The sequence below is a fragment of the Suillus subaureus genome, assembly GCF_016647635.1.
Source record: "Suillus subaureus strain MN1 chromosome Unknown BJ212scaffold_25, whole genome shotgun sequence".
In the NCBI taxonomy this organism is placed as follows: domain Eukaryota; kingdom Fungi; phylum Basidiomycota; class Agaricomycetes; order Boletales; family Suillaceae; genus Suillus; species Suillus subaureus.
The window spans coordinates 25,643-41,582 of NW_024538581.1; the positions used below are offsets into that span (position 1 = coordinate 25,643).

General features: G+C 49.0%; 7 protein-coding genes across 7 annotated transcripts; 2 read left to right on the top strand and 5 right to left on the bottom strand.

Moving 5' to 3' along the window:
* Nucleotides 1-28: 28 nt before the first annotated feature.
* Nucleotides 29-2,179, bottom strand: BJ212DRAFT_1482840 (uncharacterized protein; the record flags this gene model as incomplete). The annotated part of the gene is made up of 2 exons (XM_041340497.1): nt 29-603; nt 655-2,179. The coding sequence occupies 2 exons, from the start codon at nt 2,177-2,179 to the stop codon at nt 29-31; spliced, it is 2,100 nt and encodes a 699-aa protein (XP_041190786.1).
* Nucleotides 2,180-3,172: 993 nt separating this feature from the next.
* On the top strand, nt 3,173-5,172 carry BJ212DRAFT_432344 (uncharacterized protein). The gene is made up of 4 exons (XM_041343183.1): nt 3,173-3,471; nt 3,527-3,990; nt 4,045-4,255; nt 4,310-5,172. The coding sequence occupies exons 1-4, from the start codon at nt 3,355-3,357 to the stop codon at nt 4,988-4,990; spliced, it is 1,473 nt and encodes a 490-aa protein (XP_041190787.1). The 5' UTR covers nt 3,173-3,354; the 3' UTR covers nt 4,991-5,172.
* A 56-nt stretch (nt 5,173-5,228) lies between these two features.
* On the bottom strand, nt 5,229-6,733 carry BJ212DRAFT_1482842 (ubiquitin-related domain-containing protein; the record flags this gene model as incomplete). The annotated part of the gene is made up of 9 exons (XM_041340498.1): nt 5,229-5,246; nt 5,299-5,362; nt 5,424-5,508; nt 5,568-5,837; nt 5,896-5,965; nt 6,020-6,159; nt 6,208-6,316; nt 6,375-6,601; nt 6,676-6,733. 9 exons carry the CDS (start codon nt 6,731-6,733, stop codon nt 5,229-5,231), a joined length of 1,041 nt encoding a protein of 346 aa, XP_041190788.1.
* Nucleotides 6,734-7,326: 593 nt separating this feature from the next.
* On the bottom strand, nt 7,327-8,927 carry BJ212DRAFT_1301264 (uncharacterized protein; the record flags this gene model as incomplete). Its single annotated transcript, XM_041333104.1, has 2 exons — nt 7,327-7,710; nt 7,794-8,927. The coding sequence occupies 2 exons, from the start codon at nt 8,925-8,927 to the stop codon at nt 7,327-7,329; spliced, it is 1,518 nt and encodes a 505-aa protein (XP_041190789.1).
* A 1,005-nt stretch (nt 8,928-9,932) lies between these two features.
* Nucleotides 9,933-11,489, bottom strand: BJ212DRAFT_1588826 (uncharacterized protein). Its single transcript, XM_041342440.1, has 3 exons — nt 11,033-11,489; nt 10,906-10,965; nt 9,933-10,847 (listed from the first exon to the last, which is right to left on the bottom strand). Exons 1-3 carry the CDS (start codon nt 11,336-11,338, stop codon nt 10,077-10,079), a joined length of 1,137 nt encoding a protein of 378 aa, XP_041190790.1. The 5' UTR covers nt 11,339-11,489; the 3' UTR covers nt 9,933-10,076.
* On the top strand, nt 11,380-12,442 carry BJ212DRAFT_1368179 (uncharacterized protein). The gene is made up of 4 exons (XM_041336174.1): nt 11,380-11,797; nt 11,853-12,062; nt 12,111-12,194; nt 12,248-12,442. The coding sequence occupies exons 1-4, from the start codon at nt 11,429-11,431 to the stop codon at nt 12,374-12,376; spliced, it is 792 nt and encodes a 263-aa protein (XP_041190791.1). The 5' UTR covers nt 11,380-11,428; the 3' UTR covers nt 12,377-12,442.
* Nucleotides 12,443-13,141: 699 nt separating this feature from the next.
* Nucleotides 13,142-15,267, bottom strand: BJ212DRAFT_432421 (uncharacterized protein). Its single transcript, XM_041343184.1, has 13 exons — nt 14,973-15,267; nt 14,885-14,917; nt 14,810-14,829; nt 14,739-14,753; nt 14,640-14,678; nt 14,557-14,585; nt 14,479-14,492; nt 14,397-14,429; nt 14,166-14,225; nt 13,973-14,113; nt 13,692-13,917; nt 13,590-13,638; nt 13,142-13,529 (listed from the first exon to the last, which is right to left on the bottom strand). The coding sequence occupies exons 1-13, from the start codon at nt 15,022-15,024 to the stop codon at nt 13,338-13,340; spliced, it is 903 nt and encodes a 300-aa protein (XP_041190792.1). The 5' UTR covers nt 15,025-15,267; the 3' UTR covers nt 13,142-13,337.
* Between the last annotated feature and the right edge of the window lie 673 nt (nt 15,268-15,940).

The window sequence follows — 15,940 nt, forward strand, 5'->3', positions numbered from 1 at the left end:
CTGTGCGTAGCTGGACCGATGACATGGGTTATGCCCCGGCATAACCATTATTTGGCGTTCCTACACGCGGCGGGGTCCTGCCCTCGGAGATGGTTTCCGTTGAGCGGTAGTTGGGTAATCCCCGAGAGTAATACCTCCCACCGGAGATAAGAGTCGCAGGGATTCCTGTCGACCTTTCAAGCAGTGGCATCAACTTGTGAGAGCCAGAACTCCTCCTGTCTATACTCGGGCGCGGGCGATCCATCGCACCAGATACTAACCTATCTACGGCTGATAGTGGCCGATCGATAACAGGTACAGGTACAGGTGTGTCCACAGGAGGTGGTTTATCCACTACAGCTACAGCACCCGTGCTGCCCAGAACAGGTTCAACCTTCTCCACAGGTGAGTGTCCGGCATCGGACCGTGACATGCTCATCACGAGTTCGCTTCTCCGGCCCTGACGAAAAGAGGAGGAGATCTGCATGGAGTGTGAACGATCGAGGCCGTTCGGTCGCAAACCGGGGCCTGAGTCGGCGTCTATCCAAATCGAGGGAATGGAAGTTCGAGGAAGACCTGCTGTATGGGGAGGTTCAGGAAGGCAGACTGTTGGCTCTGGAGCGCCTGTAAATTGTAAATGTTAGAGAGCGATGGAAACATGATTAAGATGCGCACGGTTAGGTAGTTGTTTTCTCAGCGGGCGTGAATACTCTGCGCCGCTGGTGTCCATATCAAGGAACGAGCATCCTTGTAAGGCGTCTGGAAGTGCAGGCATGGGCGGCGGCTCATCCTGTGGCATATAAGCTGCTGTCGGGGTGCGCAACCCCTTGGGTAAACGGAGACTGGCATTGGATGCGGTGCGTGAACGTGTCTTTGCTGCAGATAGACGTGAAAGCCGGTTGGGGCCATCTTTGGATCGTTTGCTGCGGGAGGATTTTACGGATTTCGAAGACTTGATGGACTTGGCGTCGGATGGCACATGCTTCACTTGGGAGATGAGAGTGGCTTTGGATAAAACAGCTTTAGCGGTGACACCCATGACTTGTGCGATATCGGTGTTGATGGTAACGTCTCCTAGTGTTTGGTTGTCATCGATATCAACTTCCTCCTCGTCGCTCTGTTCCATCTCATCAATCTCGGCAGCCATGCCCTCCGCTTCTCTCCAGGCTTCATCGAGCTCATCCTCGAGGGTCTGGATACGTATTACGGCGCGTTTCATCTCTTCTCCCTGACGCTCGAATGCTTTGTTTAGCTTGCGAACTGCGATCCCAAGAGCTGACGCCCAATGTCGGTGCTGAACCACCGAAATTTGCGCCTGTTGGTCTGATATTTGCAGAATGGACGCAAGAATAGAATCGCACGAAGCGATAGAAGTTGCAACTTGAGATATCAAGCCTCCCAATACATTCTCTTTATCACCTTCTCCCGAGTTGGCAAACACAGTCGCACAGGAGTTGAGCGCCTGCATCTGCATGGTTCGTCTGTTCATTTCGAATCTCCATTTGACCTGCATTGCTAGGCGCTCCTCTTCGAGACGTTCTGCTTCTTTTACCATGTCTGTATCGAGCGCTTGGAGAGATAGGAGGCGTATGAAAGACTCTTTTGCGCTCAACCTGATAGCGCGTGAGACTATCTCCTGCAGTTCGGATGAGGTGAATGTCCATTGAGCGGCCTCATAGGGAAGGCCCTTCCATGGAATCTGTATGGATTCAAATGACACTGTAGGCGGGGGCGCAAGAGGAGGAGGAGCAAGGAATGTCGTTACCGATGGCTGTGACTTGAGATTTACTTTTGGCTTTTGAGCTGGAGGTGTCGCTGCAGGCGACAACGAGGGAGATGGAGGGTGCGAGGAGAAATTCTGCGAAACTTGAACACCAATGTCTGATGTCGCGCGTGTGTGTAAAGAAGCGCTGAATTGCGGGAGCGAGGAATCCAGGGGAAATGATTGGCTCTCATCCAGCAGGCCTGGAGGAGAGCCTGGACGGAGGAAGGGAGAGGTGAAGACAGGTGATGCCAACCCGGAGGTAACGACAGGAGAGCCTTTGTCGGTACTAGAGCTTCCGAGGGGACTGCTCATATCGACCGAATTTTTTGTGGGTGAACGCAAGCGTGGCCCGTTTGGTAGCGGAGGCCGAAAAGGACGGTCGCGCACGAGTGAAGGGCGACGGGGAGATTCAAAATCTGATGGGATCAGATTCATATGAGCAGTCGCACACACGATAATGGAACCAGATGGCTGGTAATTATCTGTATGTTAAAAAAAGTCAGCAACTGTTATAATAGTAGGCGTTGAGGCGGTCGAACACAGGCTTGGGCACATGGCATGTGGCATGACCAAACCCCAATTATAACCGCTGGCCCTTGATGCTGCCGTATGTCGATGGGACCCGAAGTAAAATTAAAATGTAAACGGATGCATGAATCTAATCTAATCAGTGGTTTCATATCCACAGGAAAATTCTGTACTCCCCTGGATTGCCACCGTTCCCGTACCTGTAAGATAAACTTTGACCGCGTCAGCAATACGCTCATCGGCCGTGTCGCGACTTTGTTCATTCCATTGGCTGTAGTGATGCCGAAAAGGCAATTTCTGATAAAAAAATTTGATATATTTTTTTTGCGTAAATTATTGGTCAAATGCAAGGCCGCGAATTTCGCATCTAGGGAAACGTTTTGTTACCTTCCTTCAACGGTTTAACTCGTCCAACACAAGTTCGTGAGGCCCATAAGGCGCTTTAGTCGCTCGTGACGCAATATTATATCGCCCATTAAGTTACTCCAGGGTCATAAACTGACTTCGAACATAATGAATGAACCTACTACGGCATATTCAGGTTGTAACGAGAAATACATTTCCCCGTCGCCGTTGCGAAGGTATTCATACTTCCCTCTTTTGTCTCTCACGGAAAGAGCGAGGCACGCGGAATACGGCTCAAGAAAAGAGAGAAAACATCGTGGGTTTCTTTGTGATCGTGATTCAAGAAGCTGACTCCATTCGTTCAGCCTACTAATACAAACATACTATTCATTGCAGCATCGGTGACAATTATCACCACCGCCAATAATTCCAACATCCTTGCCCATCGTATAAGTATGACCCTCATGCACATGTCTTACACTACTTGTACGTTTGCCACGTTTATATTTCCCATTGAACCCTTCAGCAGAGCCTACACGTTGCAACTGGCAGACCCGAACTTCATCAAATATAATTTGTTCGTTTCAATTGAATCGGACTGAAAAACGCGCCTCCAGCTGCTCACTCTCACACACATTCCTGCTTTACTTTCACCTACGCGTCAATCACCGCATTCTCCACTTAAATACAACAAAGCAACCCTCATCTGACCCACTGTAAAGCAACGTTTGTCTACTATGGATAAATTTGGTATTGGCTCATGGGATCTCTCACCATCCCTTCCTATTCCCCTCGACATACTTTTCGATGTAATTCAGCATCTCCCCATCCAAAGCATCCTGGCGCTGCGGCAGGTTTGCACCCCTGTTTCGTTTCGTGGGATTTTTCAATCTGATTTTTATTTTCTAGACTAGTAAAAGTTTTTATGCTATCACGCGTCTGCGCAGTCTCTGGGCTCTCCTTCTGCGAACTCTTGTCCAGGAGAAAAACATCCCTATACCCTACTTCGATGGGAAATCCCTTGACTTTTTATCAGCCTTAGAGCTCGAGCAGCTTACATGTTATGCACTTGCTCTTCGCAGCAACTGGACTAACCCTGATCCGGATGCGAAGAGAGAAGTTGATTTTTACAAGCCCACCGAACCGGATTCGCGCATTATCTTTATGCAGTTTCTCCCTGGCAGAGGAAATCGTTGGCTGATTTCTGTCACGATGACTGCGCAACCGAGAAAATATGTTATCCAGTGCTGGAATGTTGCTGTCCTGCAACCCATATGCATAGCAGAGCTGACGCACATGGAGGGGCCATATGGCGGTGTTATTATCAATGATGATCCCTCTTCTCCAGCCATAATAGCGATGCAGTCAGCACTGTGAGTGAAAATAGTAACACCCGATTTAACGTTCTTGCTGATTGTTTATCATAGAACGGAAATACTCACCATCGACTTCGAAGAAGAAGACCCCGAGTCAGCATTCGTTCCGCTCAACACCATTGACGGAATTAGGGAGATTCACCTACTCAGTGGGAACACACTCGTCACTCGGCGTCCAGAAAATGGCGGAGAAGTGAGCATCTGGGACATCAACGATCAACCTTGTGAAAAAATCCAGTTGGTGAACCCCTCACTATTACAGGTTGGCTTGATTTCCATGTAATTCCGCACGTCGCTGAGTTCTATGGTTTGGCAGAACGATCGCTGCCAAGTGGTGCATCTTCACGACGATTACATGGTAATCGTCCGCCAACAGACTATCGAGTTCTACTCCACCATTCTTCGGCCCAACATTATCGCAACACCGGGAGCGCCAATCTCGTACCCACTCGCACAGCACAGGTTCCAATGGTGCACAGAGACCGTCAATATGTCAGAGCAAGTCAGCTGGCATGCTGCGTGCTCGCACCGCCCCTCGCCGATCAACGTTCTCATTCGATTTGGAAGCATCTATCCCTGGCCAGTGAACATGTTGCATCATTTCGTGCTCACCCCAAACCCCGCGTACGTTCCAGGGCGGGAGACTTCTCAATACAACCTTCCATACTTGACGCAGCCCACCCCAGTGCAGACGATAGGCTCTCCAGTGCGTTTGTTTGCTCCATCATCCATTGCCCTTGGACGATATGGTACTGCTCTCTGGCTTGACAGCCATACTGAAGACTGGCTGGGGCCTAGCGACTGCGGGCAGCGACTTGCAGGACGGATACTGATGGCTACGGGAGAATCCTCCACTAGCCAATCTGGCTCACGTGCTTCCATGGTATTTCGCGTACGAGACGACGACTTGTGGAACAAGGTAGCGATTGATGAGGAGTCTGGGAGAATTGCGGTTGGTTATGTGAATGGCTCGATAACACTCTTCGAATATTCTTAACTTGGTTTCTTCATTTGTTTTTATTTTGATTACCGTCTTTTGACATGGACATCCTTCTCCATACTTACATTTAGCATGTTTCACCATTTTTTTTCTCATCCTTGTCACTTTATATCCATTGGACATGATACACAAAGGTAAATTCATTGCGGTGGTGTACAACTGCGTGTTTCATTCCTGCTAGGTTTTCTATTCCGAAAATATCACAACTATTCCAAGTCACAGCCGATATATCGCCTTAGGACGCAATGAGGACCTAAAAAACCAATATATACCATGTCATAATCCCATGCTCGAAAAGTACGTACCGCTGACGGCGTCAATCCGAGTTCCCTCAGTGTTTTGCTAAATTGATCACGAGAGAATGTTTTCCTATTGGAAAAATCATGGATCCTGGGTACAGGGTACACGTCGCAACAAGAGACGGACTGACCTTGGGAAATGCTGGGCGAATGTGACCGTTTCCACGTCGATGACAAGCGTTTGGGCAGCCAAAAATTCAGCGACTTCACGTAATGCTTGCAAAATGTGTCAGTTCACAAGACAGTCGTGTATGCAGGGAAGCGGTGGGACATACTTGCGTCACTTGGCAGGGTGGTCGTGTAAGGCGTTCCCCCAGTTGCCATGCGGATTTGGAGACGAGTCTCTTTGAAGTCCTTCCCGCTTGTGCCGCCGCTGGATGAGGATGCTGTCACCGCTGGAGTCGTTGACGCACTGGCTGGTGCGTCAATAATTGGTTGGCCATCACGTAAGGCTTTCTCCCTTGCAGTCCTCTCTGCACGGGCTTTCTTATCTGCTTCAATCTGGGCCTTTACAGCGGCTTTGGCTTTGGCATCCTCAAGCTTCTCTGCCGCGCGCGGTTAGATCGGATTAATATGCATAGAATCCATGCGCATGGCAATTACCTCTACGCTTCTGCTCAGCTTCTTTCACGAGCTCCTTAGCCTTCAACTCGTCTTTCAGTTTGCCGATGTCCTTGTTTGATTTAACTTGAAACACAAACGCCACTAAGTACGCCACTAAACTCACCTTGCCAGTCTTGCGACGAATAGTTTCATTCGCACGTGCTTCTGCGGCTTCTTGTTGAGCCTTTACGCTGCGCTTTGCAGCTATTTTTCTCGGAGGTCGGCCAACTTCTGCTGCTTCTCTTCCTCCGTAAGTGGCTTTAACTGAGGGTCATCTGAGGTGAGAGATACGGCACACGCGTCATGGGGTACAAACCTCTTCCGTGGACTCCTCAAACTGATCATGACCACTCTTCTCGGCATGGTAATTAGCCAATGCCGTGTTCTTAAATACCTTGCCACATTCTGAGCATTTGATACTCTAATAAGTGTGCGTGTTAAAGATAGAGGTTTCAAAGCCGCGATTGGAATAAACGTACCTTGGCCTCTGCTTCAGCGCTCGATGTGGCACCAGCTTGCGTTCCTATCAAGCGCCGCAGGGTATCTTCATCTTCGTCGTCCACATCGACGTCCATAGGCTGGCCCACGCTGCCCGATGCAGTTGTAGGAGCAGCAACGCTCGGATCTGGAATAGGCTTTCCTTCGTTCTCTAGAATGTGATCCATAGCAGGCTGCAAACCGCGATTATTAGTCGCTCTTAATGCCCCTACGTATCACGCGTCCACGGTGGCGCCTCAATCAGCCAGGGAATGCGGACCGGTGAGACAAGAGAATACGAACAGTCGACACGGGCTGGGTCGAATCCCATGCTGAGTAGTGTTTCCTTATCGCCAGCCATCAGGAATGTTGAGATATGTACGAAGCTTTGAGGAATTCGGGTCGAAAGGAGATCACGGTTACGCCGCTTCTCCTTCTTGACTACTTCCCATATTTGGACTCGCAACTTAGATCTCCCGATGAGTGGATTCAAATAGCTAAGTCTCTGATAGTTGGATTTTTTCAGCTTAGACTCAAAGGCTAAATATTAATAATTAGGATCGCCTTCCGTGACACGCAGTAGATGATATGGAACGTGTGCTGTAAGTATAAGCCGCTGAACTACGCCGGATTCGTGGAGGTTCGTCGCCGTAGTGTTTCAATCAGACCAATACCAATCGACCATGTCCTGCCAGGATAAGTTCCAGTCTCAAGTCAGGCAACCAAAAGAACAGAAACAGATATTCGGATTACGTGCGACAGATATTATACGTATACAAGACAGCAAGATTAACTATCATGATTCCCCTGCACATTTAGCCATATAACCACTAGCGCTACAACTCGTAACCAAAAACACACAGCAAGATACTCGCCGTTAATAAGCGTTCGAATTTATGTTGAATAGGCAGAGGAAACGAAGAAAATTAATGAATGGACTGTGTATTTCGCCTCCTACTTTTTGGAGGACTTGAAGAGGCCCATCATGTTAAGCCTCGCCGGCTTCTTTGCCAGAGTCTTCTTGGAGGGAAGGCTCAGCGAGCTGCTGCTGTTGGGCTGCAAGGAGAGGCCGAGGTGCGTGGCAAGTTCGCCACGATCGTCCCTGGACATGGCTGGAACAACAGGGATAGTAGGAACCGCAGGCTCGAACGAAGACTCAAGGAAGTCCTTGCGGGTCCGCTCAGCATCCACGGGAGAGTTTGACGGCCGCTTGTGTGCAGGGCTGGGAGGGGTGAGCGTCAGTGGCGTGGGACGTCTGCGCGCCTTGCCCTTGGGCTTAGCGACACCACTTGTACACGCCGACAGCGCAAACTTGGGGCCCTTAGGGGATGCAGAACCCTGGTGAACGCCACGTTCAAAAGGTAGTCGGGTTTGCGGAGGTGCTTGGCAGCGCGCCGAGGGCGGGAGGGAAGCGCGAGGACAGACATTGCTGGCTTGCGAGTAGCGAGGGGAGCAAGAGCGCTTCCGAAGACAGCGAGATCATCCGTGTCAAGATGATCAGTTGGCTGGACGATGTAGCGCGGATCCAAGTCAGAGTCTTGGGTTGAAACGCTGCCGCGACGATCTTCGTCAACGTCAGGGTTAGCAGAGAACGATTTGTCCCCGCCAAAAGTAACCCACTGAAGGTCACCCATGGCGCCGCTCACGGCACCATCCGCGAGGAGATGGGCGTACTCCCACTCCTCTTCCTGATCCCACCAGATACCGCCTTCGCCATCGCGGTAGACATCTCCGACACCGGCAGCGCCGGCTTTTGCCTGAGCCTCCATGACACGCTTGATGTTGGATTCCATGCTGCCGCCATCAACAAACTGCATAAGTGCGAGCTCGTTGGCAAGTGGTGCAGGGCGCATGCCAGCGTACTTCGCCCTCTTGCGCTTGACTACGGCAGCAGATGACGCTGCCGCCTTGGCCTTCATCTTTGTGGGAGACGAGGGCGCCGCGGACTTGGACCTGCCGCGGGACTTGAGTACGGACAAGGTTCGTAAGCGTGTAAGCCCGCGAGGCTTGCGCGTCGGTGATGCGGGCACAGGAGGTATTGGGATTCGGTACCCGGCCTCAGCAGTGCCAGGCTTGACCGCAATAGGAAGTGTCGCAGTGATAGGAGTCTTAGGGAACTGCAAAAAAACAGAATTATAGCCTACGGACGTGAGGTCAGCTTTAAAATTCTGTATCGAGGGAGTTGCGGCGTTGCGATGGGTGTCTGAAGCGTTTAAGGAGCCTGATGAGACGCGGACGGACGTAATGGATGCTCTGCGACCGCGGCCGATCGAGGGACGGCGACGCGGAGAACGCGGAGAAAGAGAGGCAGGGGATCCTGGCTGGACGTGGGCTACCCAAGCGGTGATTGTGGAAAAAGTATTCGAGCGAGGACGAATGTATAAGGGGGCTTGAGGGGTAACTGCCCTGGCATACGAAGGTGGGGAAGGCAGCGGCTGTGTAGGTCGCTTTTTAGGGGGCGGGGGATAAGCCAGGAAGGCGTATTTCGGAGGACGATCTGCTTTAATAGCGATATCCTGTGGCACAGCTTGGAACGGGATAGTACTAGTAGACATGGTTTTTAATGAATTGGAAGTATCCGTCTATTCTGTGTAGGGCGCACATAAGTTTGGCATTGTCGAGAACAGAGACAAGATATGGGACTTACAAGTGACGTGGAAAGACAATTGAGGGACGTTATAGTCTCTTGAATAGTAAACAAAGACAAAAAAAATGAGGGATACAGTTATCACAAAGTAGATGGTCTATGCCGGATGGGATATGCAGTAACTTGGTAGTGTTGCAAAGAATTAGTAGAAAAATGAAAATGTTGCAAGAGAGTGTTGAAAGAGTTGGATGATGATGATTCTAATTAGCAGACGCGAGGCTAGCTCAACGGTACTATGGGGTTGGTAACTGCACAAGCGCCTGCTTTTGAGGGATTGCTTGGACAAAAGACTGTAGGCCACAAAGACTGTAGCCACCATTTGGACAATAGTATCGTTGTGGCCTATAAACCAACCAAGTACTGTGGTTGCAAATAGTCCTTGGCTTGTATTGTACAAACTCGGACCCACACAACAAGGGTAATCCGCATTGTCTTCCAGGACCCCATAAACTCTGTTCACATCGGCTATTTCCGTCCCTCATTGTCCTGACTTTAATGTATTTGCTCCATGGTCAATGAAAACGTGCATTCAAGTTAGTATGACGCCCAACCTTCACTGGCACAACAGCACATCAGCGAGGCTCCTTGAAATTCCACATTGGCTAACACGAGTAATCAGGGTGTCTGCTAATACAATACTTGCCTAATAAGGCAGGTCAATGCCAGCACTACTGTACTTTGTTTTAGGGAAAACTCGACTAGCTAAGCGATTAGCAACTGGTTAGACAATTAGAAAGGAGAGAAATGCTCTCCTATATTGTTTTGTTATTCTCGCTCCCTGACACAGGTGTGTGACCTTCCATAGCTACCAATTTTTCCACACTTGCTGGCCTCCGCTGACTCGCTCAACAATGTCAACATACCCGAGGACAGAAAATGATTGCCGGAAACAGCCCCATCGCTTACAACCTTATAGAATGCAAGTGATGAACGATAAAACAAAAGAGGTGATGTACATTGCTTGGAATACACGTGCACGTTGTTTCCATCAGAAATCGGTCTGTGATATTTGCCCCTATCAGCACTTCCCCCCCCGATTAATCTCCATACCTCCCCTCTATGACCCGCGACCACGACCTCTGAAACCTCTCCCGACATGGATGACGCCCGCTCTTCCACGAGGCGGTCTACCCCTCGATACAGGCCCTATCACATGCTGTACGTCAGATTCTGTGGAGGGGTGAGGCGCACCAATCTGCACATTATGGGATCCAGCACGGGGATGAACCGCAGTTGCTATCCTCGCTCTCCCTCTACCGCCTCTTGGACCGAACGTGTGAGGGTTAAATTTGCTGACCTGCGGATTGTGCATCTCTGGATGAACAAATCCTCCATTCTTTCCACCTCTTCCGAACCGTATGGATGGTGGGACCAAAGATAGAGAGTTTATCGAGTTTGCCAATTTGTCTACGTCATGGTCAGTTGCAGTCTGCACTGCACCATTTCCTCGCCGTGGTGGTGAGATAGCGGTTCGTCTGGGTATTTCCTCCAGCTCTTGATGGTGACGTATTTTTGGTGTTGCTTCTCCGTTTTGTTCGTCACCACTGCTTGACTCTTCATCTTCACTTTCATCGCTATCTTCTTCTTCATCCTCATCTACGACCATTTCGTCATCTTCGGAGTTCCTATCGTTTTTATTATCCCTGGGCTTCCAGGTTCCTCTGATCATGCTGGCGCCATCTCCCCAGCGTTTAAGTAGACCACCAACACCTTTGTTTGTCACAGCGAAAAAGTACTCTTTTGGGTATGAGTGTGCTTGAATAAGATGTAATCGACGTGCTTTTGGCGTCTGGAATAATCGTGGACATGATACAAGATGGCAAGCAAACTGTGAGACGGATGAGGAGGTGAGAGCATGCAAGACACTGCAGTGAAGTAAAGCGCACAATTTTATCCCCTCTATCTTTCCGAACAGCAGCAAGTGGATCATGGCATTCTGTTTGGTGCTATCAATCATCGATAATCAATGTCAGCACACTCGCAGACGACCCCAGTGGTGCGTAATCCACTCACGAGCTCTAGCAACCTCGCATCGGGAAACACGAAACCACATCCCTTCTGCTCACAGACTTGTGCATGGTATTTTCCATAATGCGCCTCCAGATCTCTCGAGTTTGCGATCGGTGTCGGGCGGTTATGCGGCGGATTACACGTCGGGGGGAGTGTGCAGAGCAAATGGCGATCCCCCGTTGCCTTCTCTGCGGTACGACTAGACTTATACATGGGTTCAGGTTCTTGTAATGGCGATGTCGATGTGGATTGAGATGGAAGCGATAGTCGCGAACCCGAAAGCGTACGTTGGCGTTTGTTGGAGGACATTTGCGTCTTTTTACGTCTTCCCCACCTCGTTGCAAGCACCAGGAGAATGTCACTCGATCAGGAAGGTGACGCCGCGGAGATCGAAATTAAATGTGTCACGCGCGTGACGTGTGTGTTTGGTCACGTTTCTTTCCCCTCCACATTCAGAGCCCTGTTCAGTGTCTTGCAATGTCGTCAAAACGCAAATGGGACCAGGCTGCCCCTGAATCAACACCTCCAGAATTGGACCATCCTGTAAAGGCGCCAAAAACAGATGAGGGGAAGACTGCCTCTGAAGCTGCGGCCGCTGCTGCTGCCATTGCTGCCAAAATTGCCGCACAATTTAGTGCTGGCGGTGGCATCGCCGGGAGCATACAGATTGGACAGAAGGACCCGCATGATGGAGATTTTACCCATGACATTGATATCAACGATGTCCGGAACCGGTATATGTTGACGAAAGGTTCTACACAGACCGAGGTATGTGTTCTGAATGGTGGTTGTATGGCCAGCTGTCTTCTAATCTTGCAAATAGATTCATGAAGATACGGGCGCGTCAGTCAGTACCAAGGGTGTGTGGTACCCAGATCGATCAAAGGCAACGGAGAAGGACCCTCCATTATACCTTCATCTTTCGGCTTCAAGCAAGGAAATGTTGCAAAAGGCAATTGACAAGGTTAACGACCTAATAGCAATTGACCTCGGTCCACTGGTAGAGGATAAGAAGGATCGATTGCGCGAAAAGGTTGTATAATTGTTCTGATGTTTCACTGTTGGCTTACTCTTCTCCCAGCGTAAATGGCCCGAAGAGAAAATGCCTGTGGGCCTCGAAACTATTCGCAATTTCAACGTTCGTGCCAAAGTTGTTGGGCCACAGGTATGTCTGAATTTCCTTCGTTTTGAACATTTAAGAACTAGCGCTTGTGCCAGGGAATGTTCGTGAAATACATCCAACAAGAAACAAGTACACGTGTGCAGATAAAGGGTCAAGGTTCAGGCTTCGTAGAACAAGAAACCGGCCGGGAGTCAGATGAACCTATGCACATACACATTACGTGAGGTTTCATGCATTTGACTACTCGTATGACTGACACTTTAATAGCGGACCAGATGAAAACCAAGTGGCCCGCGCTAAAGTGCTCACGGAAGACTTGCTCGAAGTTGTACGCTCTGAGCATGCTAAAGCACAGTCAGCAATGATGCAACAACAAATGGAGTTACACCAAGCACAAATGCAATTTGCACAATACCCTGCGGTACGTCCAGTCCTACATCTTAATATTTAGCAGCCGACATTGGTTCCTAGGGCGGGTACGGTGTTCCACCACCTGCACCTGAAAACGCACCTCCACCGCCACCACCTGGGGAGCAGCCTCCCCCGCCTCCAGATGGCAGTGCACCCCCACCATATCCAGGTACACCAACCGGCGCCCCAGGGCCAGAGACTCAAGATGCATATGCGGCATACTGGTAATCTTTCTTCGAATATTCTCCCACATTTGTCCTAACATGACGGTAGGGCACAATACGGCTACGATGTCAACTCAGCGCAGTTCAAGGAGTGGGCTGCGAGTCAGCAAGCGCAGTATTACCAAGCATACGCTGGGCAAACAGCCGCTCCCGCACCAAACGATAGTGCACCTCCACCGCCGCCACCAGCATAGAAGGCTGTTATATTTGATGCTTTCAATATGTAGCGATCGTACCTTGCTTTATATCTGTGTATTTTCGGGTTGGTGCATATCAGACTCATTGACGTACCCCTTGCTTTGTTGTAAGTATTGCTAAAACAAGCCGATAGCATCCATGAACGACGATGGTCAAGTTATCAGTGTTCGTCAAAGGTTATGCACTGGCACCCGCAGGGAACCGTGCTGATGTTGCATCATTCGGTCTATATTATATTTTCAACAGATCAAGGTGTGACTACTATGCACACCACCAGGCGCCAAAAAAAATTGGCCGCCTTGCTCTTTCCCGGTCATTTCTGTCTTCATGCTGAGGAACCAGCAAGCCAGAATTATACGACGGAGTCCATCTCGTGCTGCTCGAACCTCGGTGGAGAAGTCCAACATACACAGTCCTCGAACGTCGTACTGACTTCTACGCAGTCATCATGGGCATGCGTATCCCAAATACTGATGATGAGACGGGGAGCGAGAATAAATGGCGCAGTATCGCTGAAAAGCTCTGAGAGACTCATCGCTGGTGTCTACATAGCAGAAGCGTACATGTTAGTTGATCTCTGTATAACCCTTTAGAAGCAACATACCGGAATATGAGCCCATAATATAACCAGTAAGATTTGGTTTGTCAAATTCCTAGCGGGAATCGATGAGCACTTTCACAACCCACTCGATGAAGGGGAACTTACAGGGCAAAATACAGGATATGATACCGGACGATCATAACCATATAGGTATTAGCCCTCATTTGGATTTCCCTCCGTTCCTTGAAGTGCCTCGCGAGGATGGCAGCTGCGAGAGCAACTAGTAAGATATCATAGCACACAATGGGGATGGAAGTATAGATCGTAGGCATAGGCCCTGTGTTGAAGGAAAGAGTGCAGTACTTAGCGTGCGGAGTTATGATTTCTTTCACTATACAGTGAGGCGGGGTCAGCTTGAAGCCGACTTCATCCGAGTGAAAATTCACCTGAGAACACATTGCGTCGACTGTATAGATAGATGTCCGTTGCGATTGAGAGGGCGACGACAGGCAAAAACAATTCCACCAGAACATAAAGCAGGAGCTTGGATTGGTTGTATATGGCATAAAGGCGCCAGATGAGAATGGCTGCGGACGCAAGATTTAAATTCATAGAGAGATGCGAGAGTGTATCTCATACCCTCCGCAAACCAAAAATATACTGAAAATCCCCATTCAATTAGAACGATAAGACCGTAACCTAATTTACCTTAATGATAAGTGAATGCACATCAGCTTGAAAACGATATACTTGCAGCTATAATGATGAGAGGACAACGACTCTTGAGACTTGACTCTTGATACATACTTGGCACGTACGGCTAGGACGTGGGTTAGCCCCAAACTTTCTAAATGGAAAGTATTGATACACTGACTGATTCAGGTATGTATAACAGACCTCCCCCTAGTGCGAGTCAGTTGATAATGGGTCGGGTAGACACAGAATTACGCACAGAAGCCGCACAGCCTGGTGTGAGTGTCAGTATGTAAAGTGATGTAAAGTGCCGTGTCAAGGAGCCACGACGACGTACAGTGCTAGGAAAATACCAAAATATCGAACCTAGCGTAGAAAATAGGATTCCGAATAAACGTTTTCAAGCAGGGCGAAACTCACAACGAGGTACAGGCATGACATTACCGACCAGGGTCGTTTCTGGAAATTCAGTCAATCTCCGGGCTGATATGATCGTGCAGATCTGAGTTGAACACTCACCCAGACATAATCAACCTATGCCGACAACAAGTACTCAACCGATAGAAGAGAAGACCGTGACCTTGATTTACCTCTTTGTCTAACAGAAGAACTAGACAATCTTTCGTTCAGCAGCACCAGTGACAAGGTTCCCGAAGGCCACTAACAATACTCATATAACATCAGGGTAATGATTGGCACTAAAACCGATGTTCAGCACAATGGTCACAAATCAGTTAAAATACGCTGACGAACCACCTGCACTGTTGTTCCAGCGGAGACCAGCGACAACTTCTTGCTCTGACATGAGATCGAATGGGACCTGATGAGCCACTAATCGTTGATTAGTACTGATAAGTATACTACAATTCGTGATAGGATTTCCTCAGTGCGTCTTGAGGGCTGTGATGCTCGAATTGAAACTGTACCACACGGCGCTACCGAGTAAGTTACCTGAACTTGCTATCGGCATCACGAACTACTGTTCTCAACTTCTCACTAGAAATTAAATCGATTATGTAGGGGTACTATCCTTTCTGGAGAAGTCGGGAGTCACGCAGATGCTTATAAGTCACAGAATGTCACATGGTAGGCGCCTGGGAATTCGGACTTCCGGGTCCAGCCGAGTCCGGTTGGATCTATCCACCTCACTCAAGTGCTAAGTCATCATAATTTGTATGTGAAGGGGTATGGCACTAGTACCATATCATGGACTCAGGAATTCACTAATGCTCACCAGTGACCGCTGCGAACGTGTAAAATCATCAAGCCATAACGTCTACATAGCCACATAATGAATTGCACGTAACCAACAATCCCCTGTAAGGTTGGTAATGAGTTCGACGGGGAATGGTTTCGAGACAAGTAGATAAAAGACGTTCTGTAATGAGAATACGAGAACGAGTTATGACAAGCGTTTAGAGACAGAAACTTTCATTAGGACTTTAGGACGTGCCTGGAGCGGGGAAAACATTGGTATCGAAATTGAGTGTACATAGCTGCATATATACGTTCGCGAGCGCCAGAATGAGCATAAGAGAATCAAAGCAAGGTAGTTTGGTTGAATATACATGAAACTGAAAGGGGGTGTTTAAGACAAAGGGAGAAGGGTACGATGATGAAAGGAAACTTAAGATCGAACGACATCGAAGTCGTTTGGTGGCGCGATAGATAAGGGAAATGAGGCGTCTATGGTACAAAGTAGATGTCACACAAGGAAATAA